Raw genomic sequence first — 24,949 nt, 5'->3', positions numbered from 1 at the left:
ATTGGAAACGCCTTAAAGGCTCATCACAGGAAATGGTAAAATAAAAGATGCTACATTTATCTAGGGGAAAACTATGCAGCTGTTAAAAATGGCACAGACACAACTGTATTAGCTGATTCAGAATATTCTCTGAGATAAACTGTGTTTTAAGTGAAGAAAGTAAGGTACCAAATAGTGTAAAATATGCACCCAATTATGTACAAAATGGGCATATTCATTCATTCAACAAATATTTACTGGGTGTCCTGGGCATTGTGGATACAGCAGTGAACAAAACATCAAAGGCTACATTCCTGGAGCTTATATCATGGAGGGCAGAGATAAGGCAATTCCCAAATATACATATACAATGGGGAGATGTGCTATGATGTAAATAGAGCATGAGAATGGGAATGGAGAGTGCAGTGTGTTGTAGATCAAGGAGGAACAGGTTCACCAGGCAGATAACAGGGCAATGCTAAGGAGCAATGACATGAAAAAGCCTAGCCAAGTCCAGGTGCAGGAATCCAGTCACATGTTAGCGGTATATCCACACGGTGCCATTATTCCTGTGAAGCAAATTCATGACACTTCATGTTTAAACCATGATATCTCTCTCTGCATTACAGCGTTTCCTCCTTTGAGAAAGCACTCCGTAGCAACATGATAGACAATGCTCTTTATCTACTTTGTGGCTGAGGTATCCTGGACAATTGGTTGTCTAGGGTACCTAATTCAAAAACTAGAAGACAAACCACTGTGTCTGCATCCTTAAGTCACCCTTTGCTCAGTGGAGCTTCCCCAAGATCAAGGGAGAATGCTAAATATCTGTTTACTAGAACCTTGGCTCTCTCTTTCTCTGAGGCAGCCCATCACTGGCCTGACCGTTATCCCCTCTGCAGACATCTCTTATGGATAGGAATCCTGTTGACCTTGTCTCTTGTGTCTCCCAGGCAATTAAACAGCTTCAGTCAGCTGTGACTTGATTGTTCAATGACTTTTTCCTCTTCTCATTGACTTCACTGGAATAGAAGACTAAATATAGGCACTGACTGTTATATCTCCCAGGTCTTTCTGTGCAGACAGACTCGTTATCACTAACAAATAATGCTTACAAGACCCACACACAGAAGAGCAGAAGAATAGAGATGGGGGTTGGAGTGGTGCTCAAAACAAAGAAGCTCCAGAAAGTTTCTCATTTAGTAAAATCAAAGAAGGCAAATGGTGTGCTTTAACAACCATGACCATGAACACAGTCTTATAAAAATGAGAGAAATGGAATGACATCCCTGGACTCTAAGGAAGAGGCAATGGAAATATAGTTCTGAGGTCAGAACTTTGGACATTTGAGTTATATGGAGGGGAAATGGATGAGAGGCCAAGCGGGGCCAGTGCTAAGCTTGAGTGCACAGAGCCAAGGCCAGAGGCTGCTGCTTGCTTAGTGCTAATGTCTGGCCAGCTAGAATATGGACCTTGAGCTGCTAGGTCTGATTTTCCAAAAGAAGTCAGAGATCTGGGACTTAGTGTGAACTCTCCAATTTTTAAATGTTGGCAACTTATTTAAACATATTTTTGCAAATATATTTAAAACATGACTGATCTCTCCCTTGCACTTTTAATGCACTGGCTCCTTCCCTAGCCTTGTCTTAGTGACAGTCTTACTTGAGCAAGTGATAAGTATACTTGTTATATAGATGAAGAACTGTTTCCTCCCCTCCCTCAAAAAAAAGCCACTTTTATGAGGATGAAGTATGGTGCAAAGAGTTAGACTTTTGAGTATCTGCCTTGGACAGGAGATCAGGATGCAGAAGACCCATTCCTGGCCAGGATTACATCTTCCCCTCTGGTTTTGTTATAAGATCCAACACTCTAGATATTGACAAACATCAGATATTATTGAGTCACAGTAAATATTAAATGTATTTCAGGTGTTAATTGGCCCACTCACCCATGTTTAAAGAGATTGTTGACACTTCTCTTCAAAGTGTATTTCTGAATAGGAAATAGGGGCATTGGTCACACATTCGGTCAACAAACCTACCTCAAGGGTCTACTCTGAAGCTGGCACTGTGGGTGAAATATTGTGGGAATTAGTAAGCGGAATGTGATACCGGCTCTGCCTTCCAGAAGCCTACTTTTCTACATAGGAGATAAAACATGTTTCTAGGGCTTCCCTGGTGGCGCAGTGGTTGAGAGTCCACCTGCCGATGCAGGGAACACGGGTTCGTGCCCCGGTCCGGGAAGATCCCACATGCTGTGGAGCGGCTGGGCCCGTGAGCCCTGGCCGCTGAGCCTGCGCGTCCGGAGCCTGTGCTCCGCAACGGGGGAGAGGCCATAACAGTGAGAGGCCCGCGTACTGCAAAAAACAAAAAAACAAAAAAAAACCCATGTTTCTAAATAATGATTCAGAGCACATAGAAATAAGTTATAGGACAATTTACTGTGAGCATGAAGTTGTACACAGCTATAGTAGTAACCCAGGTTATAATTTTCAAATCTAAGAGCTTTAAATACTTTTCTTTTTACTACTAGTGATATGAAACCAGGAAGAGTACGCTGGTAGAAAGCTTGAATTAGAAATTTTAATAATAAATATTGAGCACTGAATATGCTGTGTATCACTGAGCTATATTTTATATACATTCTTTTATCAATTCTCATTGTACTGCTTTTCACTATTAAATAGCTACTGGAAATGAGAGAGTTGGTAACTTACCCAAAATCACAGAGTATAAGCTGAAGATTTGGAACTTGAATTCACGGCTATTTGACAATGGAAATAGACTTTTTATTATTATTATTTTTTTAAATTTTATTTTGGAAATAGACTTTCAACATTAAGCTTATAAAAGTTTCCTGAAAAAAAGAAAAAAAATTAAGAAAAATTTTTCTTGAAGGACAATAGGAAATTATTGTTTGTAAGCACAATTAAAGAGAAGTTTCTTATTTGGATTCAGTTAGTACTCATGGAATACACTGTCTTTAATAGCATTGTATGATACAATCTAAAATTTCATTTTGTTGAAAACTGTAGGGTATGTGAAATTGATATCTTAATTTTTCCCTGAAATATTGTTATAGTATTGAGATATGGGTATATACTTCCTGCTTGCTGTGGTATCTTATTAATAAAAAAGAAATGTAGAAACCTAATTTCCCAGTTAGTGTGTAACAACATCTATTAGCATATCTCAGTAATTATATGATAAATAAACTTAATTATCAAGGTTACTTTAGGATTATCAACTGTATACTTTTCATTGTGAGTTGTCAAATGGCCTATTGATGGAAAATATAAGACATATAATGTATTAGGTAAAAAAAAAAATGGTCTTCAGGACATATCTAGAATTTTATAACTTTTTTAAGAAAGGTTCTACCACTTATTTCAATATATATAAAATAAAGCAATCAGGTAGGGAAGAATATCAAGAGTAAAGGTATAGCTGTCATAAATTATGAAATTGAATTTGAGCCCAAATTGGACTTGGATTCATTCTTATAGCATTTACTTCTTTTTAATCTAGGTTTTCTAAATCATACACAATTTAGATATTTTCTAAGGCAGTTATGCAGGGCACCAACTCAAATATGTGTCAGTTAGGATGCCTTCAGGGACAAGCAACAAAAATCCTTGATTTTATTGGTTTAAATAATAAAGGAATTTATTATCTACTATAAAGAAAGTTCAAGGTTATGGTTGGCTGTAGGTCTAATGCCTGAGCACTTCAGCCCTGCCTCTCCTGATTCTTTCTCAGCTTCATCCCAGAGGGTATCTTATATACTCATGGGTGCAAGATAGATACAACAGTTTCACGAGGTATATCCTATCTTGATAATGTCCAGTGAAGAAAATCAACCATCACTTCCTTTTTTCTCTTCTTAAAATGAATATACCTTTCCCAGGAGCAACGCCTTCACGCAAGATCCTCTCACATCTCATTGGCCAAAATTGCATCATATACTCATTCCAAAACCAGTCACTGGCAAAAGAAATGGGACCAATGTAATTGACATAGAATAATCAGGATCATCCCCTTGGGCTGGGGTTTGACCCAGGTTCCACTAAAGTATATGGCTGTGTGAAGGAGGGTAGATACTAGAATGGAATTAGAGTTTTGTTAGAAAAGAGAAAGAGGAATGGCTACAGGATAGCCAATCAACAATGGCTGTTATAGAACAGTCCTAAAGGTAACTGAGAAGGGAATAACTGTGGAGATCAAATAGCCTTCTGCAGTTCTTCTGAGCTTAGCTCTTTGATTTCTAGATGGTCCCCAACAATCCTCCTCATAATGATAGCTTCATAGATATTTGAGCTGGAAGGGACCATGCTGAGACCCAGATTTGTTAAATGTCTTCACACAATAAATTAATGGCAAAGCCAGGGCAGGGTTTCTTGACTCTCAGTACAGGGTGTTTTCTTTCATTTTTTACCCTTCAGACAGTTGGAACTGCTTTAAAACTCATAGCAAGCACTGGGCTTTTCTGTAATTAACAGCTTCTTATAATATATGTATTTTGTTTGCTCAGCCTCCTAGAAACTAAATTGAGTTTGTGCTTTAAAAAGCCTGCTGAGATCCTTGTTCTCTGTTCTGATACCATGTGCATGAACCACCAACAGGTTTCCTCCTACCTCACATTTGATGTGAATCCTTTTCTTTCAACATCTCTCTCAATTGCTTCCCCATCTTCTCTTGCTCCATCTATGACCAACTTCCTGTTTCTAAATAGATTTTGTGGTCGCCCCTCCCTCCTTGTGCCAGCTCCTAGCCACTAGTTACTTAGGCTGTGGTCTATATTGTTCTTCCAACAGCCTACCCTGTTGTGGTTGCCCCACACATCCACATTGTTATATGTCCCCAGTTTGGGTTCTGGGATTATTTTGGTAACTACCACATTGGGTGAGAGTCAAACTAATAATTTAAAGTGTTGGGACAATTTCTCCTATTGCAAGTCTCCTCCTGTTTTTACAATTCAAGAGGAGCTGCTTCTTGTACTCTTATTCCTATAATGCACAAATAGAATGTGATGTATGGCCTCCCACAAACCTGAATGCTTATGATTTGCTTTGTGTTTTTCTTCTTTTCTTTCTAGGACAAGATGTTGATAAATATAAAGAGCATCTTATGGATGTGCTCTACCTTAATAGCAACCCATGCACTACAGAAAGGTGAGTGTGGTAACAATTTTTTTAGGACTAATTGAAATAAAAATTGAAGTACTGGGTCATGGAATGGGATTATGGAATCATTAAAATAAAGGATGGGGCTTCCCTGGTGGCGCAGTGGTTGAGAGTCCCCCTGCCGATGCAGGGGACACAGGTTTGTGCCCCGGTCTGGGAAGATCCCACATGCCACGGACTGGCTGGGCCCATGAGCCATGGCCGCTGAGCCTGCGCGTCCGGAGCCTGTGCTCCGCAATGGGAGAGGCCACAACAGTGAGAGGCCCGCGTACCGCAAAAAAAAAAAAAAGGATGAATTTTTGATCTATTTATTGCTGAACACTTTTAGCTAAAATAGTATTAGGTTGAAAACAGTGGTTTTAAATAAATCAATCATAACAAGATAATGAACCAAGTGCTAAAGAAGCAAGTGGGCTTTCAGTAACTTCCCAGATTACTTTCAGACTGTGCAAAAAGGCTCACATGTGGGGCTGGGCATATTTTTAAGTTCTGCTTTCTTCAACACTGCTCAAAAATTTTCTATATTAAAAAAAAAGACTATTAAACATTCAGGAGAATAGAGTTTGAAAAAAGTAAAGAAGATAGAGAGAGGGCTGATAGCCAAGTTTTTCCCCCACCTCCATTTCTTTTTTCCTTCCCTTCCCTTCTCTTCTCCTCACCCCGTTTCTAGTAACTGGATAAGTACACATCCACTGTTTTCGTTAGCTGTAAATTATATATCCATCTAATGAGGGTTCTGTGATTCCAAATTTGTGGACTCTGGTCTATGAAAAAAGATACTGTTCTGAGTTTCAGTGATCTGCTCCCATGAAGGGTCTCTCCAGACTCAGCTTCCACTTCTTTCTCATACTCACTCTATGCTTCTAGTCGCTGCAAGAATTTACAATTCCATTCATAGACCTTCTTATTCCCTTGTTTTACATGCAGTTCCTTCTGCTTGACAGTCCCTTCTCTTGTTCTCTACAGTTCCACTTCAGTTCATTCTTAAGACTCATACTTTAAGTATCATTCCGTCTATTCATCCATCCATCCTTCCACCTATCCATTCATTTATCCATCCATTGACAGTATTGTTTGAATACATTCTATGTGCTACATGTTAGTCTGGGTCTCCAGGGATATATCAGTGGATGAGTCATACATTGTCTTGGATTTCATTAAACCTAATCTCCTTAGTTACAGGAGGTAAGCGATAAACAAGTAAACGAACAATCCAAGTACTTCCGAATAGATGAATATAAAGCAGAATGATATCATAGGAAATGGCATAGGGTGGGGGCAGGGGGGGTGATAAGGCATCTTTGAGAAAGTCATACTTAAACTGATGTGAGAATGATGAGGAAAAGCCAGCCAGCTAAGATCTGGCCCAAGTTAGGTAGTGTGTTTGAACAACAGAAAGTTCACTGTAGTTGGAGAGCAGTGATCAAGAAGAAAGTAGGAGATACAGACAGAGAGATAGTCAGAGGTCAGTTCATATAAATAGTAACAATATCTAATACTTAGAAAAGAGCTTCCTATGAGCCAAGAACAGCTTAACATTAGCTTATTGAAACATTCATTATCCATAGAGGAAACTGAGAACCTAAGAGACTTGCTCAAAGCCACACAATCAGTAAGTAGCAGAACTGGGAGATAAACCAAGGTTGTCCCAGGAGTGTGTGAGCTTTACCTCTGTTACGTTTCTTATCTATATAGGGCATTGTAGCTTTACAAATGACTAGATTTTATTTCCAGGAAGCACTGAAGGAAGTGCTGAAGGGTTTCAGCAGGTGAAAGACATGAGTTGATGAATGTTTTCAAAGTTCCATGTTTTGCTATTCTATGTAGATTTGATTGTAGGAGAGCAGGAGTGGCAGCAGGGAGATCATTTAGGAGGTTATTGTGGTCACCTGTGTGTGAAATGGGGCGTGGCAGAAGAGCTGGAGAGAAGTGAATTCTCATCTCTCCAACATGGAGATGGAGGATTCAGACCAACAAATGGATTGGATGTGGTGTGGTGAGGGCAAGAGAGGAATCAAGGACGAGCTGACTTCAGACATGGTTCTCATTCCCCTTTCCAGCCAATTTAAAAGCCCTTTCTCTATGTTCCCATTGTCCCCTGTGCTGTGACATCTGTTATAGCCCATACCACTCACTATAAGTTATGCTTCATTTTTCTTCCCAAGAGGAGTGTAGCTTCAAGAGAGCTGTTTTTTATTTTCTAGCAGAGTTCCGGACACAGTGCTAGACTTAATCAATTTATGTGTTGAGTGAATAAGTGAATGAATAAATAAACAATGTGTGAATACCACAGTGAATGACCTGGATGGCCATCAGAGTCTAGGCTCCACCAGTCCAAGAGCCCAGGAGCTGTCCTTTTCAGCATTTTCAGGAAGTAAAGGTTGAAGGTCACAGAGAGGAAAGGACAACGGCATCCAGTGAAGAGGGAAGACATAGAAAGGAGATAGAGAAAAGGAGTTGGTTTGGGTGGGAAGTAATAGGAGGGAGTTATAGAGAAAGTAGTGGGAGAACCTTGAGGAACAGGGCAACTAACCCTCCACTTAAAACAAAGAAAGAACTCATACAAACAGTAGGGAAACAAACAAACACTTATGGTATAGCTCCTTGATGGTATTTTAAAATAGTAATAATAGCTAACAGAATTGAGTGATTTCTACGTTACGCCTCGTTCTAAGTATTTTACTTTGTTAATCCTTTTTAATCTTAGCTCTCAGATGAGACAGATGCTTTTATTCTCCCCATTTGGCAAATGAGGAAACTGCAATACCAAAAGATTTAGAGACATAGCTAAGGTCATACATCAATTTAGTGATTGAGCCTGTAGGTGAACCCAGGCAGTCTGGCTCCACAGTCCATGCTCTCAACCACTGTATTGTACTTTATCCCAGGCATCAAGTTCTTTGCAAATCTGTAATCACTGTTAAGAGATGTCATTAGTTTGGGGCTAATTTCAGAAGAATTTTTACTTTTTCATGTGAGGGGTAAAAATTGAAAATGTAAGATCCATATGAAACAGATTTGCCAAGTTCATAGTGAATCACAGAGCAGTAACTAGTTGAGTCAACACAAGTACTCTTAAGGTTTTCTCTGTTTATGTCTACGCACGCAAAAGGTCAATAACTAATGAACACTCTGTCTATTGGTTTCTGGATTTATTTTAATGCATGAAGAACTCTTTGCTTTAAAAATACCCTTTATATTGATTATCTAGCATTGACCCAGTTATTTGGATATTCCTCTAATATTAATAAATGCAGCCATGCACAGTTATTAGTAAATGAATGAACAAGAGAGTGACATTAATACTTGAGAGGGTGATAAATTCCCCTATACTCACTCTGACAATTATTTGGCCAAGGTCTCTGTGTGTGTTTGTTCAAATCGTGTAGATAGAATTTGCATCATCCTTGCTCTGCAGAATTTATTGGCAGAGAATGAAACATAACTGATCATTCATTGTTCAGAGATTTCTCCCTTACTGTATTCATTTAGACCACAAACTATCTGGTGAGAATAGTGAATTTTTTTTGAAGCAATTTTTTTTTGAATTTTATTTTATTTATTTTTTTATACAGCAGGTTCTTATTAGTCATCAATTTAATACACATCAGTGTATACATGTCAATCCCGATCTCCCAATTAATCACACCACCACCCCCACCCACCGCTGCTTTCCCCCCTTGGTGTCCATACATTTGTTCTCTACATCTGTGTCTCCATTTCTGCCCTGAAAACTGGTTCATCTGTACCATTTTTCTAGATTCCACATATATGCGTTAATATACGGTATTTGTTTTTCTCTTTCTGACTTACTTCACTCTGTATGACAGTCTCTAGATTCATCCATGTCTCTACAAATGACCCAGTTTCATTCCTTTTTATGGCTGAGTAATATTCCATTGCATATATGTACCACATTTTCTTTATCCATCCGTACATCGATGGGCATTTAGGTTGCTTCCATGACCTGGCTATTGTAAATAGCGCAGCAATGAACATTGGGGTGCATGTGTCTTTTTGAATTATGGTTTTCTCTGGGTATATGCCTAGTGGTGGGATTGCTGGGTCATATAGTAATTCTATTTTTAGTTTTTTAAGGAACCTCCATACTGTTCTCCATAGTGGCTGTAGCAATTTACATTCCCACCAACAGTGCAAGAGGGTTCCCTTTTCTCCATACCCTCTCCAGCATTTGTTGTTTGTAGATTTTCTGTTGATGCCCATTCTAACTGGTGTGAAGTGATACCTCAGTGTAGTTTTGATTTGCATTTCTCTAATAATTAGTGATGTTGAGCAACTTTTCATGTGTCTCTTGGCCATCTGTATGTCCTCTTTGGAGAAATGTCTATGTAGGTCTTCTGCCCATTTTTTGATTGTGTTTTTTGTCTTTTAAATATTGAGCTGCATGAGCTGTTTATATATTTTGGAGATTAATCCTTTGTCCATTGATTCGTTTGCAAATATTTTCTCCCATTCAGAGGGTTGTCTTTTCATCTTGTTTATGGTTTCCTTTGCTTTGCAAAAGCTTTGAAGTTTCATTAGATCCCATTTGTTTATTTTTGTTTTTATTTCCATTACTCTAGGAGGGGGATCAAAAAAGATCTTGCTGAGATTTATGCCAAAGAGTGTTCTTCCTATGTTTTCCTCTAAGAGTTGAACAGTGTCCGGTCTTACATTTACATCTCTAATCCACTTTGAGTTTATTTTTGTGTATGGTGTTAGGGAGTGTTCTAATTTCATTCTTTTACATGTTGCTGACCAGTTTTCCCAGCACCACTTACTGAAGAGGCTGTCTTTTCTCCATTGTATATCCCTGCCTCCTTTGTCATAGATTAGTTGACCATAGGTGTATGGGTTTATATCTGGGCTTTCTATGCTGCTCCATTGATCTATATTTCTGTTGTTGTGCCAGTACCATATTGTCTTGATTATTGTAGCTTTGTGGTATAGTCTGAGGTCATGGAGTCTGATTCCTCCAGCTCCGTTTTTTTCCCTCAAGACTGCTTTGGCTATTTGAGGTCTTTTGTGTCTCCATACAAATTTTAAGATTTTTTGTTCTAGTTCTGTAAAAAATGCCATTGATAATTTGATAGGGATTGCGGAAATGCTTTCAGTTTTTCACCATTGAGAATGATGTTTGCTGTGGGTTTGTCGTATATGGCCTTTATTATGTTGAGGTAGGTTCCCTCTGTGCCCACTCTCTGGAGAGTTTTTATCATAAATGGGTGTTGAATTTTGCAAAAGCTTTTTCTGCATCTATTGAGATGATCATATGGTTTTTCTTCTTCAATTTGTTAATATGGTGTATCACATTGATTGATTTGCGTATTTTGAAGAATCCTTGCATCACTGGGATAAATCCCACTTGATCATGGTTTATGAACCTTTTAATGTGTTGTTGGATTCTGTTTGCTAGTATTTTGTTGAGGATTTTTGCATCTATGTTCATCAATGATATTTGTGGTTTTCTTTCTTTGGGACATCTTTGTCTGGTTTTGGTATCAGGGTGATGGTGGCCTTGTAGAATGACTTTGGGAGTGTTCCTTCCTGTGCCATATTTTCAAAGAGTTGGAGAAGGCTGGGTGGTAGCTCTTCTCTAAATGTTCGATAGAATTTGCCTGTGAAGCCATCTGGTCCTGGGCTTTTGTTTGCTGGAAGATTTTTAATCAGTTTCAATTTCAGTGCTTGTGATTGGTCTGTTCATATTTTCTATGTCTTCCTGGCTCAGTCATGAAAGGTTATACCTTTCTAAGAATTTGTCCATTTCTTCCAGGTTGTCCATTTTATTGGCATAGAGTTGCTTGTAGTAGTCTCTTAGGATGCTTTGTATTTCTGCAGTGTCTGTTGTGACTTCTCCTTTTTCATTTATAATTTTATTGATTTGAGTCCTCTCCCTCTTTTTCTTGATGAGTCTGGGTAAAGGTTTATCAATTTTGTTTATCTTCTCAAAGAACCAGCTTTTAGTTTATTGATCTTTGCTATTGTTTTCTTTGTTTCTATTTCATTTATTTCTGCTCTGATCTTTATGATTTCTTTCCTTCTGCTAACTTCGGGTTTTGTTTGTTCTTCTTTCTCTACTTCCTTTAGGTGTAAGCTTAGATTGTTTATTTGGAATTTTTCTTCTTTCTTGAGGTAGGCTTGTATAACTATAAACTTCCCTCTTAGAACTGCTTTTGCTGCATCCCATAGGTTTTGGGTCGTCGTGTTTTCATTGTCATTTGTTTCTAGGTATTTTCTGATTTCCTCTTTGATTTCTTAAGTGATCTCTTGGTTATTTAGTAACGTATTGTTTAGCCTCCATGTGTTTGTTTTTTTACGTTTTTTTCCCTGTAATTCATTTCTCATCTCATAGTGTTGTGGTCAGAAAACATGCTTGATATGATTTCAATTTTCTTAAATTTACTGAGGCTTGATTTGTGACCCAAGATGTGATCTATCCTGGAGAATGTTCCGTGTGGACTTGAGAAGAAAGTGTAAACTGCTGTTTTTGGATGGAATGTCCTATAAATATCAATTAAACCTATCTGGTCTATTGTGTCATTCAAAGCTTCTGTTTCCTTATTTAATTTCATTTTGGATGATCTGTCCATTGGTGTAAGTGAGGTGTTAAAGTCCCCCACTATTATTGTGTTACTGTCAATTTCCTCTTTTAGAGCTGTTAGCAGTTGCCTTATGTATTGAGGTGCTCCTATGCTGTGTGCATGTATATTTATAATTGTTATATCTTCTTCTTGGATTGATCCCTTGATCATTATGTAGTGTCCTTCTTTGTCTCTTATAACATTCTTTATTTTAAAGTCTGTTTTATCGGATATGAGTATTGCTACTCCAGCTTTCTTTTGATTTCCATTTGCATGGAATATCGTTTTCCACCCCCTCACTTTCAGTTTGTATGTGTCCCTAGGTCTGAAGTGGGTCTCTTGTAGACAGCATATGTATGGGTCTTGTTTTTGTATCCATTCAGCAAGCCTGTGTCTTTTGGTTGGAGCATTTAATCCATTCATGTTTAAGGTAATTATCGATATGTATGTTCTTATTACCATTTTCTTAATTGTTTTGGGTTTGTTTTTGTAGGTTCTTTTCTTCTCTTGTGTTTCCCACTTAGAGAAGTTCCTTTAGCATTTGTTGTAGAGCTGGTTTGGTGGTGCTGAATTCTCTTAGCTTTTGCTTGTCTGTAAAGCTTTTGATTTCTCCATTGAATCTGAATGAGATCCTTGCCGGCTAGAGTAATCTTGGTTGTAGGTGCTTCCCTTTCATTACTCTAGTTATATCATGCCACTCCCTTCTGGCTTGCAGAGTTTCTGCTGAGAAATCAGCTCTTAACCTTATGGGAGTTCCCTTGTATGTTATTTGTCATTTTTCTCTTGCTGCTTTCAGTAATTTTTGTTTGTCTTTAATTTTTGCCAATTTGATTACTATGTGTCTTGGAGTGTTTCTCTTTGGGTTTATCCTGTATGGGACTCTCTGCACTTCCTGGACTTTGGTGGCTATTTCCTTTTCCATGTTAGGGAAGTTTTTGACTATAATCTTTTCAAATATTTTCTCGGGCCCTTTCTCTCTCTCTACTCCTTCTGGGACCCCTATAATGAGAATGTTGTTGTGTTTAATGTTGTCCCAGAGGTCTCTTAGGCTGTCTTCATTTCTTTTCATTCTTTTTTCTTTAATCTGTTCCACAGCAGTGGATTCCACCATTCTGTCTTCCAGGTCACTTATCCGTTCTTCTGCCTTAGTTATTCTGCTTTTGATTCCTTGTAGTGTATTTTTCATTTCAGTTGTGTTGTTCATCTCTGTTCGTTTCTTCTTTAATTCTTCAGATCTTTTTTAAACCTTTCTTGTGTCTTCTCGATCTTTGCCTACATTCTTTTTCCGAGGTTCTGGATCATCTTCACTATCGTTATTCTGAATTCTTTTTCTGGAAGGTTGCCCATCTCTACTTCATTTAGTTGTTTTTCTTGGGTTTTATCTTTTTCCTTCATCCAGTACATAGCCCTCTGCCTTTTCATCTTGTCTATCTTTCTGTGAATGTGGTTTTTGTTCCACAGGCTGCAGGATTGTAGTTCTTGCTTCTGCTGTCTGCCCTCTGGTGGATGAAGCTATCTAAGAGGCTTGTGCAAGTTTCCTGATGGGAGGGACTGGTTGTGGGTAGAGCTGGCTGTTGCTTTGGTGGGCAGAGCTCAGTAAAACTTTAATCCACTCCTCTGCTGATGGATAAGGCCTGGTTCCCTCCCTGTTGGTTGTTTGGCCTGAGGCGACCTAACACTGGATCCTACCCAGGTTCTTTGGTGGGGCTAATGGTGGACTCTGGGAGGGCTTATGCCAAGGTGACTTCCCAGAACTTCTGCTGCCAGTGTCCTTGTCCCCACAGTGAGCCACAGCCACCTCCCCGCCTCTGCAGGAGACCCTCCAACACTAGCAGGTAGGTCTGGTTCAGACTCCTATGGGGTCACTGCTCCTTCCCCTGGGTCCCAATGAGCACACTACTTTGTGTGTGCCCTCCAAGAGTGGAGTCTGTTTCCCCCAGTCCTGTCAAAGTCCTGCAATCAAATCCCACTAGGCTTCCAAGTCTGATTCTCTAAGAATTCCTCCTCCTGTTGCTGGATCCCCAGTTTGGAAAGCCTGACGTGGGGCTCAGAACCTTCACTCCAGTGGGTGGACTTCTGTGGTATAAGTGTTCTCCAGTTTGTGAGTCACCCACCCAGCAGTTATGAGATTTGATTTTATCGTGATTGTTCCCCTCCTACCATCTCACTGTGTCTTCTCCTTTGTCTTTGGAGTGGGGTATATTTTTTGGTGAGTTCCAGTGTCTTCCTGTCAATAATTGTTCAGCAGTTAGTTGTGATTCTGGTGTTCTTGTAAGGGAGTGAGAGCACGTCCTTCTACTCCACCATCTTGAACCAATCTCTCCAGTAATAGTGAATTTTTGTTAGCATTCATTTTTATTTCTTGCATTATCAGAGTTTCAGACAAGTTCTTGCAGATAGCAGTTTTTGTTTTGTTTTGTTTTGTTTTAGCATGCATAGTCAGTAAACATTATCCTCTGAACTACTAAATTTCTCTCTTAAAATATTTAGATTTGGTAAACTTAGTTCTTGTTACCACCCAGTGCCTTACGACCCAAGGTTTCATACACAAAAGACTTGGCCACACAGCTTTTTGTTCATCCTGTTGTTAAGACTGGATTCTACATGAATATTTATTTACATCCAACTGAAGCTTTTAATTTTCTTGTATCTGTAAACACCCAGAACAATAAATAACCCTTGGGAAATTGCCTGTTGGTGTAAGTTTGTTCTAATGTACTTTTTCATTACAGCACAGTTATTGAATAATGCTCTAAGTGTCAGAAACCTCCCAATCAGATAGATAGAGGTGAATCTCATATCTGCCCCTATACCTCTAAAATTGTGAAAAGAACTGTAATTTAGTAATAAATATTAAGGAATTGAAAGTCATTTATCTTAAACTCATTTTAAAGGAAATCATAAAGGGTCTTATAATTTTTTGTTGTTGTTGTTGTTGTTTTTTTACCGGTACGCAGGCCTCTCACTGTTGTGGCCTCTCCCGTTGCGGGGCACAGCCTGCGGACGCGCAGGCTCAGCAGCCATGGCTCACGGGCCCAGCCGCTCCGCGGCATGTGGGATCTTCCCAGACCGGGGCACGAACCCGTGTCCCCTGCATTGGCAGGCGGACTCTCAACCACTGCACCACCCGGGAAGCCCAAGGGTCTTATAATTTATATCATAATTGATGTTGATGGTAATGATGTTTATTCTCCATTTAAAAAGCAATCTTTTATTTGTGAATTAATGATCTGTAATTCTTCAGGAAGGAAGATGGGATTTCCTAGAACATATGATGAATATAAATTAGATTTTTAGTTCATAAAATTTTCACCCCTTCCCTTCTCAGGACCCCTTTTCTTGGCAAAAAAGTACAAAATATCTTTTTGTTGTCTTCATCTCCCCAATGGGATCTAATCTTTTTGAAGTTAAGTTTCATTCCTTAGCATCTGTATCATTTCTAATGCATGTCCATTTTGAGATGTGTGTTACTAATGCCTTTAAGCACTAATACACCAAGTGTTAGATACATATCATTTTGTTGATTAACATTATTTCACTCCACCTAGAGGCTACTATTACTATTCATCATATTTGCATGAACTGGGAGTTCCTTGTGCACTAATGATAATTTCTATTCTTATTACCAACACATTGTCTACCCAACTAGTAGAGACTGGAAGATGGGGGGAAAAGGGAGAGGAGAGGTATAGATTCCTATAAGAGTGAAAGAATGTGGGTTTTTTGCATGTAATGGTATTAAATTGTAGTCAATATGTTCTTTCTCATTAAAAGTTTAAGGGCTTAAACAGAAAGGCATTCTGTAGATTAACAGTTTAGAAAGTTAGGTGAACAGACGCTAACTCCCCCCCCCCCACACACACCAGGATATAATCTAGAGGTAATGTTTCACTGCAAAGTGATTGCAGCTGGATTTCTCATTACAATGAAAGTCTTTGGTTCAAACACTGAACCAAAGAGCGTTCTTCAAGTGCTGGGCTTCCCCCTGTTCTAGTCTACTGAAGTATGTTTTAAATTTTTCACTTCCCCTTTGAGTTGTTTTCATTTCCTCTAAGGTAATGTGGCAGTTATCTTAATCATTTTTCTTCTTCTGACCTGTAGACTTAAATTCCTAACATTAGTCCAGTCTTTTAAACCTGCATTGCTTTAGTCTTCTCTTGCCCTTGATTGCTTGTCTTCCTACACTTGCCTTATTTTATCACTTATTTTGTTCATGTTAAACACTGTTACAAATACTTTAAAATGAATGCCATATTTTTAGCACATAAAAAATAAGCATTATTAATCCCTGTCTTTGTTATAAAACATTACTGAAATTGTGTACTATTCTCTGTATATAAAATCATTCTAATTATTTCACATATTGAGGATGTAAGCAACCCCCTGTAATGGTTCTTATCCATTCACATATTTAATAGACTCAGTTTGTTAATTTAGTATTTTCTCTTTCCTCTAGTCAAAGTGGAAAAAAGCCCACCTGTTAAGGGCTCCCTCTCTGGAAAAGTCAACCTACCTTGTCATTTTTCAACCATGCCTACCTTACCACCCAGTTACAACACCACCAGTGAATTTCTCCGAATCAAATGGTCTAAGATTGAATTGGACAAGAGTGGAAAAGATTTAAAGGAGACTACTGTTCTCGTGGCCCAAAATGGGAATATCAAGATTGGTCAGGGCTACAAAGGGAGAGTGTCGGTGCCTACACATCCCGAGGATGTGGGCGATGCCTCACTCACCATGGTCAAACTGCTGGCCAGTGATGCAGGCCTCTACCGCTGTGACGTCATGTATGGGATTGAAGACACGCAGGACACAGTGTCTTTGGCTGTGGAGGGTAAGGCTTTGGGAATCTAGAAGAAGGTAGTATAACACGATACCTGGTTCAGAAGTGTGGTGAAACAATATTCAAAAGTAGCCATTGCTCAGGGTTTGGACAAGGGGAAAAACATTAATCAACACAACAGTCTATGTCTTTCACCAAAAATGAACTGTTATTTGTTCAGGAATCAAGGAAGGTGACTTTATACTAGATATAATGAATACGTCAAGACATGGTTTATAGCTCAAGAATCATTACTTCATTATTGAGACCTATCAGTGGTTATTTTTTAATACTGTAAAGGCTGTTCTACATTTTGTTTTAACATATGTGTATATGTGCATATACATGCATACACATACACACATATAGATATATACATACACACACACAGGAAAAAACCCCTTTCCTTCTTTTTCTCACTCTCCTAGCATGATTATTAAAATCTTTGAATTTGCTTTTAAGAAATATAAATTATATCTTAACTTACATTGAAGAAATAAGGCACCTAATAAGTACAATGGTATATATCACAGTGCTTTGAAAAAGCTAGGACTCAATAAACATTTGAATTGGATCAAAACAAGAACTCAGTGAATTTTTTTTAAGGTCAATGCACTGGTTGTTGTCCACTGTCTTGCAATGAGACATTTTAGTTTTAGCCCACGTTGAGCGGTGGTTTGTGTGTCATTTGAATTTAAGTTAGGAGACAAAGCAAAGAAAAATTGCTTTAATTGGGTACACACATAATGCCATAGCTCTTGGAAGAAAAATATTTTGGCAAGTTATTAAGCAAAATTCTAATACCCAGACATGATGGAACAGATTTTTCTTCCAACCCTCCACTTCCCTATAAAATATTTACCTTTCAGAAATATATACAAAGGGTTTTATTAAAACTCTTTCTTGTGTAGCCAAAAGGAAATATTTTGAATTTCAGATGTGACAGATTAATTTTCTGAACATCCTTTTCCATTCAGATTCTATTGCTCCCTTCTATAAATCTATTTTTATGTTTTCCAGGCATCCACTAAACACCCTGAGCTCTTTGCTCTTTTAACCTTTTTATCATTTACTTTGGTTTGTTTAGTATTGTTTTTTCTACTGATCTCTCTCTTCCTCTTTTTGTATAATTTAACATACACTATATATATGGTGTTGTTAGCTACACATTGCATATAAATTTATATATACATATATGTTTTTAAAATCCCACAAGAAGTTTACAACTTCTTACAATTTTCATCATTAAAGAATTAGCAGTGGATTTGCCCCTTGTCCCCTTTGAAACAATGAAAATCCTCCACTTAATCTCCTTAGCCCCATGAGGTCTTCAAATTATCCCAGCAATTGCAGATACTTATACAGCCTGGTATTCCCAAGGAGGCCCCTTTGTGCCCCCTTACTGCCAATCTTCAGGGCACATGGAAGATTTTTAATTACCAAGAAGGCTATTTGAAGCTTTGATCAACATAAGACTAATTTAAAACCATTCAAAGTCTGGCTTAAGCCTTAGAGATCATTATAAACTATCTTTCATACTTACTAGATAGCACCATATATACTTCCTGGTACTTTTAGAGTCATTCTACAAAGCTACAGATTTTATGAAATGCATTTGATCAGTTTCTTCTTTGCAATATCAGAAATGGGAAAATGAATGTTAGTTGTCAATGCATCTACTTGGTGCCTCTGCAGATCTTTCTGTATTGACACTGATCAGAGGTGCTTATTTATGACATGTCTAGTCTGTTCCCTGTAGATACTTTATTGGCACATACCTGTTTTGGAAGAGAGAGACAATCTAAGGCTAGGCATGTGGGAGACAGTCTTATAGCTAGAAGTCAGGCTGTAAGAGAGAGAGAAAGAGAGAGAGAGAGAGAGAGAGAGAGAGAGAGAGAGAGAGAGAGACTTGTTGTCAACTCCAGGAAATTACTAGGAATAAAAGGAGAGTGGAAGATATCTTGGAAACCAAAATTAATTCTGCCTAACAAAAAAGTGGTCTTAAATGATATGACTCAATAAAATCTCATCCATAAGACCCAATTACCCCAATTTCTATTTTCCAGTGACTTCCTAGGCACATTTGCTTGACTCACTTTGCTCTTTTATGAAAATGAGTCACCATATTTATTCCAGTTAAAAATGGAGATGCTCTTGCTAAAGTAGAAGAGGACCAAAGCTCCACCCCCTCAGCTGCTCTTTCTTCAGGCCTTTGACAATTCTTTGAGTCCTGAAACACAGTTCAAGAACCACTAGTTTATGTAACTCCTAAAATACAACGAAGTGGAATTTGAGGCACATATCAGGATGCCTGGCTTCTGCCCATGGGAGTCTGGAGAATTTTATTTCAGGCCTCCTTTGGGATAAAAGTCATACATCTTACCTGTCAAAGCGGAGACCCTAAATTATGAATATGATAAACTTTTATCACAGCAGTCTATCCGACATTTTAAAATTCTTTATCTAATTTGACCTTCCTATCAATCAAATAACCTAAGCAATATTAGTTATACTTTATGAAGGGGGAAATTAAGACTTATATATGATTAAGTAGCAAGTTAAGGATTGGAACAGGCCTTCTCACTCATACCTAGTCCAATGTCTTTTCCATTTTAGTATATTGTCTCTGGAAATAAATATTACAATGTTTCATGTTTGTAGGAAGTGGTACTGGTGAAGGCTCCATGTGCTTCTATTGAGTTGGCCCTGAGTAAAAGCATGAAGTTGGAGAAGTTGATCTTGTGGCCCCCTTAACTCTTTGCATCTCTTGCAGCACCTACTCCATTTAATTGTCCAAGGTTCCCATAATAGCCTGAATACTACCTGCAATTAGGACAACTAGTCACCATTTGGGATTTAGTGGCTTAAATCTTTTTTTTTTAGATTGTTTACATGGGAACAGAAAATTCTTGAAACTCTCTAATGGAGCAGAATAGGACACCTAAGTGAACAACATTTCTGGGGCTCCTCAGATTACCATAATTTTGCATAATGCTACATAAAATAAAGTAAAAATAAAGAAGTATCATGATGTTATTACCGAGTTAGCAAGTAATTTGACGAATTACTCCAATGAGAAACTGCACAGTATGGTGGGAGACTTGAACTTGCCCATAATTGTTTGTTGCTATCTTTGCAGGGGTTGTGTTTCACTACAGGGCAGCGACCAGCAGGTACACTCTGAATTTTGAGATGGCACGGAAGGCTTGTTTGGATGTTGGGGCTGTCATAGCAACCCCAGAGCAGCTATATGCCGCCTATGAAGATGGATTTGAGCAATGTGATGCAGGCTGGCTGTCTGATCAGAGTGTTAGGTGAGCAGTCTGGGGATCACCAGGTTTAATTCATCTATTTGGAGCGAGAATAAAGTGCTACCTACTAGTCCTTTATTTCCCCAGGTATCCCATCCGGGCTCCCCGAGAAGGCTGTTATGGAGATATGATGGGGAAGGAAGGAGTCAGGACCTATGGGCTCCGTGCTACTCATGAAACTTATGATGTGTATTGTTACGTGGACCATCTGGACGGTAAGATGTTCAAATTTCTATAGCTTCATTTGACCTAAGAAAATTGAGGAAAGACTGGGAGAACGTGGGGATAGAGCAAGTCTTCATGCTTGTTTGGATTCCAAACAGCAACATTTAGTTTAAATAACCGTATGATTCTGTGGTGAAATAAGCTTAAATTAAAGTGGAAAGAGAGCGAGGGCTGTGTAAATGGTTATGTAGGTTTGAAATGTCTTTAGTTAATGGCAGGTTTGCTTTCAGTCATGCTGCCATTGGACTGTTTCCAATACACTTTTAGAGCATTAAGAATAGAAACCTGTAAGGGTGGTACCTATTCTTGTAAGAACTTCAGGTAAAATCCTGTGATGACAAACCACTGTGAATCCAAGTGCTGATAAACACCCCGAAGTGCAGCTGAGTAAGGCAAACTAGCCCGGGAAGGATTTTCATGGTTTGCTTCTCCTTGTGTTCACTTTGCTACACTAATATTTAGAGCAGTCATTCATTCATTCAACCAATGAACACATTAAAAGAAAACACCTACTGTGTGATAGGTACTCTGCTCGTAGTTAGGACTATGAAGCCAAGTAAGATATAAGCCTTGCTTTAGAGATGCTTAGAGTCTGATTGATTCTGGCACTATCATTTCTCACTTACCATGAGTTAGATTCTTAGAGACAAGTTTGAGTTCTCTTGTGGAAATGTTATCTAAGGACACAATGCAGTTTTATTATAAGAATAGAAATTTCTGTGACTTTTGAAGTGGAATTTCATTTGTAGCAACAGGTATCTTAGAAGCCTAAATATATAAATAGAAGTATTGCATTGAGTTATACTTTTAATTTTGGCTGGCTCCCCAAGAAAAGAATGATCTCAATTTTCTTATGTGTAAAATAAGGAAGTAGGACTAGATAACTTCCATAGTCCCTTCCAACATTAAAATTCTATGATTCTATGAATTGAAAAAACAACCTCAGAGACTGAAAGCTAGAAAATAAGCAGCTTATATTTGCCTAATGCCCTTAATTTGAATAGGATGGCCTGCTTCCAAGAAAGCTGCTAAGTGTGGTTCTCTAGCATCTTAACATTCTTATTATAACTATTATTTAAGACTGGTAAATGTGTTTTCTAAACCATAACTTTGATATTAACGATTTCCGTTTTTTACAAGGACAAAGGGAAAAGATATGTAAAATCCATGCTATGAGATACAGATAGAAAGATATAGCTTAGCTCCTTCCTTTAAATTTAATTTTATTTTAAATTTAGTTAACTTTTTTCATAGAATAGGAGATGGTCAGTAGGGGATTCTGGTTCTCGGAAATAAATTTGGTTATTGCTATCTCAGTAAGATGGAAATTTGTATTCAGATTCACTAAGGTGGAATTTGTTTTATCACTGTGGTTCTCCTTTGGAATAATATCTATTAGAGTGATAGTTATAAAAATTTCTGGAACACTGATAATGCTGGAGCTAAACCAGAGATAGTTTTTGAAAAAGTATACATAACTTCTAATTACCTAAAAGATCTTTACTAAATATAATTGAAATGTGGTTTTCAAGTATAAATCTGTGGCCAATTTGATCCCAATATGAATAAGCATCACAAGCCAGACTCCTTGATGGAAAGACAGGCTTAAGTATTTACAATGCTCCTGGAAGGAGCACCTAGGGGCCCCTCTGCATGTCTCTTCTTCAGTCTTATGCTGATGGAGATACTGAAGCCCCAGTCTCTAAGGCTGCAGAATCCCTAACTTCTCTGAAGGCCAGAGGACTTTCTGCTTCTGCAGAAGTTCCAGAAATTCCATGTCCTGTACAAATTCTGTGTGAGATACTTTTGACAGGTCTTGGTGGTAAAAGCCCTACCAAGGATTCCTAGCCACATTGTACCCATTGAGAGCTGGCTTCCCAAAATCTGTTCAGAGGATCAAAACTAGTGTTCAGGGAAAATTGAACTCTGTCAGAAGAGTCATTCTGAGGATGTATGTGTACACCACAATGAGAAGGATTTGTTAGTCATACAGGAATTCCTCTCCACCTCCATAAACATCACCACTTCTAGGGCAACTGGTATTGGTCAAACCAGTCTCTCCTCCAGTGTAACCCAACTGTATTTCATACAGTTGTATGTATACTTGGGATAATTGTTCTACATATTTGATAATTGAAAACTTGTAATGTATAATATAGCATAACTTTAGTTGGAGTATTTATACCAAAACAACAGAATTTGAACTTTTTTGTCTTATCACGTGACAGCTGGAAGAAAAAGATAAAAGAAGAAGTATAAATAGGAATTCAAGCCCTGGCTGAAATTTGTGTCAGCAGAGTAACAAGACGCCCTGACATGGGCAACCTTGGGAACCTATTGCCACTCCTTCTCTGGCCTATATTTTCCATGTTAGCCCTACCCTTTGGCTTTTCTTTCACCTGGAACAACTACCACCCTAGTATTCCAATTCCCTGACCTTCACACAAGCTTCCCAGCACATGGATGTGTCTGTACTATGGGCTGTCACACTGATCCCATATCCCCTTCCTAAGTCCTAGTTGGTCTCTCTCACCTTTACCATCTCCAGTCTTTGAATGTGTGACTATAATCACCCTCCTGCAAATGTTTGCTTATTTTTCCATCTCTCCTACTAGACCATGGCTTCTGGGAGGGAAGGAATCATGTGTATCCCCACTATGTCCTTGGCATGTAGTAGGTGCTCCATAGATGGAGTTGAATAAAATGAGTGAATTAATAAATTAACCTCCAAACTAAGTGCCCACTCTACTCACATCACTTTACACTTGCCCTTTGGATAACTTCACACATCTCTGGGCTTCATCACAATTCTACTTCCCAGTTTTTCATTGCTCCAATGTCCTTACTGGTTCATTTAATTTCACTTTTGCTCTTTTGTATGTAAATAAGTCAAATGCCTTGTGGGATGAACAGGGCACAAAGAGACACCAAACAAACAAAAAAAAAGAAAAATGATAATTTTTAGTTTTGCATGTCTAGCCCTGAACTCTCTTCTGAATTCCATACCCACAGTTCTAGTTTGTGAATCATTGTTTTAAAATAAATAAATTAATTTATTTATTTATTATTATTTTTTTGGCTGCACTGGGTCTTCGTTGCCACGCAAGGGCTTTTCTCTAGTTGGGGCAAGCGGAGCTACTCTTCGTTGCGGCGCGCGGGCTTCTCATCGCAGTGGCCTCTTTTGTTGCGGACCACGGGCTCTAGGCGCATGGACTTCAGTAGTTGTGGCACGCGGGCTCAGTAGTTGTGGCTCTGGGGCTCTAGAGCACAGGCTCAGTAGTTGTGGCACACGGGCTTAGTTGCTCCACGGCATGTGGGATCTTCCCGGACCAGGGCTCGAACCTGTGCCCCCTGCACTGGCATGCAGATTCTTAACCACTGTGCCACCAGGGACGTCCCTGTGAATCATTAGTGTGTCTCATCTCTGGTTTTCTGTTTTATCTCACAAATAATCCCCAAGCCTTTAACAGTTCTTCAGGGGACCTGTTTTATGACCATCAAAGCACATAAACACCATGGCCATTATCATTCCCCTACTCAGCGTTGTATAGTGTGAATTTCCTGTTGCCTTCCTCCTCAGGCTAACTCTGCCTGACCTGCAAAGCCCCTCAATCCTGGCTTGGGAGTAACCTATTCAACTGTGTTTCCCTCTCTCCAATATGTTGCCACATATGTGCACCAGTCATCCACAGACCCTCTGCTACCTCCTGCCAGCAGCTCTGCTTTGATCCTCTCTGAAAGCACAAGCCTCTCACTTTTCCAGCATTCTACTCTTCCCTCTGCCTATGAACAGACTGCCTCCAAGAGTCCATCTTTGCCTCTTCCAGCTCACACTGACATTTCCTGATTCTGAACTCCCACTTTTCTTAGAGTTAGTTCCACATATCTGGTGTTTAATTCTTCTCTGGTTGCTTTATATTCATCAGACACAAACTATTACCTGTTATTTTTATTTCTGAAAAACTTCTGTAAGCTCCTGATAGATATAAGGCCATAGTCATCTTCTGTAACTTTCCCAACCACAATGAAGAACCTATTCCAGTAATAGACACATCATAGTTACTCAAGAACTACTTGGTGGTAATTGCAGTATTTCTCCAGACTTTGTCTCTTTCAGAGGCTGTCTCCACCATGCTACCATTTCTACAGTACTTGAAAAAAATGCCAAGCTTTGTCCACCAAACTTACTAAACATCTTTTTTTTTTTTTAATTGGATCACCATGATACTAGTTTTTTCTCTTTGAATTTCTCCTCTCACTCTTTTCTGCGGTGTCTCTTAGAAATAATTCCTTCCTAGAGACACTCTTTTCTCCTTTCCAGCCTCTCACAGTCATGGCCCTTTCTTGCATTCCCAGCCAACTGTCCTCTCTGGCATCGTTTCCTTTGTCCCTATTCACAAATTACAGGTTTATTTTTCTACTGCTTCCTCATGTCAAAATCCAGGATAGCTCTATCACCTCTATGACTTGTCTAATGCCTCCACGTCATGCTTGTGTCTGACCTAGAACCAAAAACAACCTTTTGTTTTTCTCTTAATGAGCTCCTTTAGATATGAAAAGCTAAAAATTTAGGTAAAAGGCTGAATGTCATTAAACAGGTCTTAGAGCAAGGCTTAGTTCCAGCTTCTTTAGAGTCTTTGATAGGATCAAAATCAGATATATCAAATCTGGAAACTGTGTGATTTCCTGCCTGTGGATTCTCAGATTGACTTAATTTTGATGGAATTTACAGCATGTAATCTACAGAGTACTTAACCAATGGGAGTTATTTAAGAATTAGTGATAACTGGGTTTATTCAGTCAAAAAGCCACATGTCAGCTAGAATAGCTTCCTGCACACTCTGGTTCA

The 24,949-nt window shown here is 38.7% G+C and overlaps 1 protein-coding gene across 4 annotated transcripts in view; it reads left to right on the top strand.

Annotated features, from left to right (window-relative positions):
* The window catches only part of VCAN (versican), a 114,988-nt gene that overhangs the window by 7,217 nt on the left and 82,822 nt on the right, over nt 1-24,949 (top strand). For all 4 annotated transcript variants that reach the window (XM_007451706.1, XM_007451705.1, XM_007451704.1 and 1 more), the window contains exons 2-5: nt 5,074-5,149; nt 16,199-16,576; nt 19,704-19,878; nt 19,963-20,090. In XM_007451706.1, coding sequence (XP_007451768.1) covers nt 5,080-5,149; nt 16,199-16,576; nt 19,704-19,878; nt 19,963-20,090 — 751 coding nt within the window. In that variant the 5' untranslated portion in view covers nt 5,074-5,079. The remainder of the gene's footprint in view (nt 1-5,073; nt 5,150-16,198; nt 16,577-19,703; nt 19,879-19,962; nt 20,091-24,949) is intronic.

This window comes from Lipotes vexillifer, unplaced genomic scaffold (genome assembly GCF_000442215.2).
Source record: "Lipotes vexillifer unplaced genomic scaffold, Lipotes_vexillifer_v1.1 scaffold740, whole genome shotgun sequence".
Lineage (NCBI taxonomy): Eukaryota > Metazoa > Chordata > Mammalia > Artiodactyla > Lipotidae > Lipotes > Lipotes vexillifer.
The sequence above is the reverse complement of the archived record's forward strand: the minus strand, read 5'-3'. Positions and strand labels throughout refer to the sequence as shown.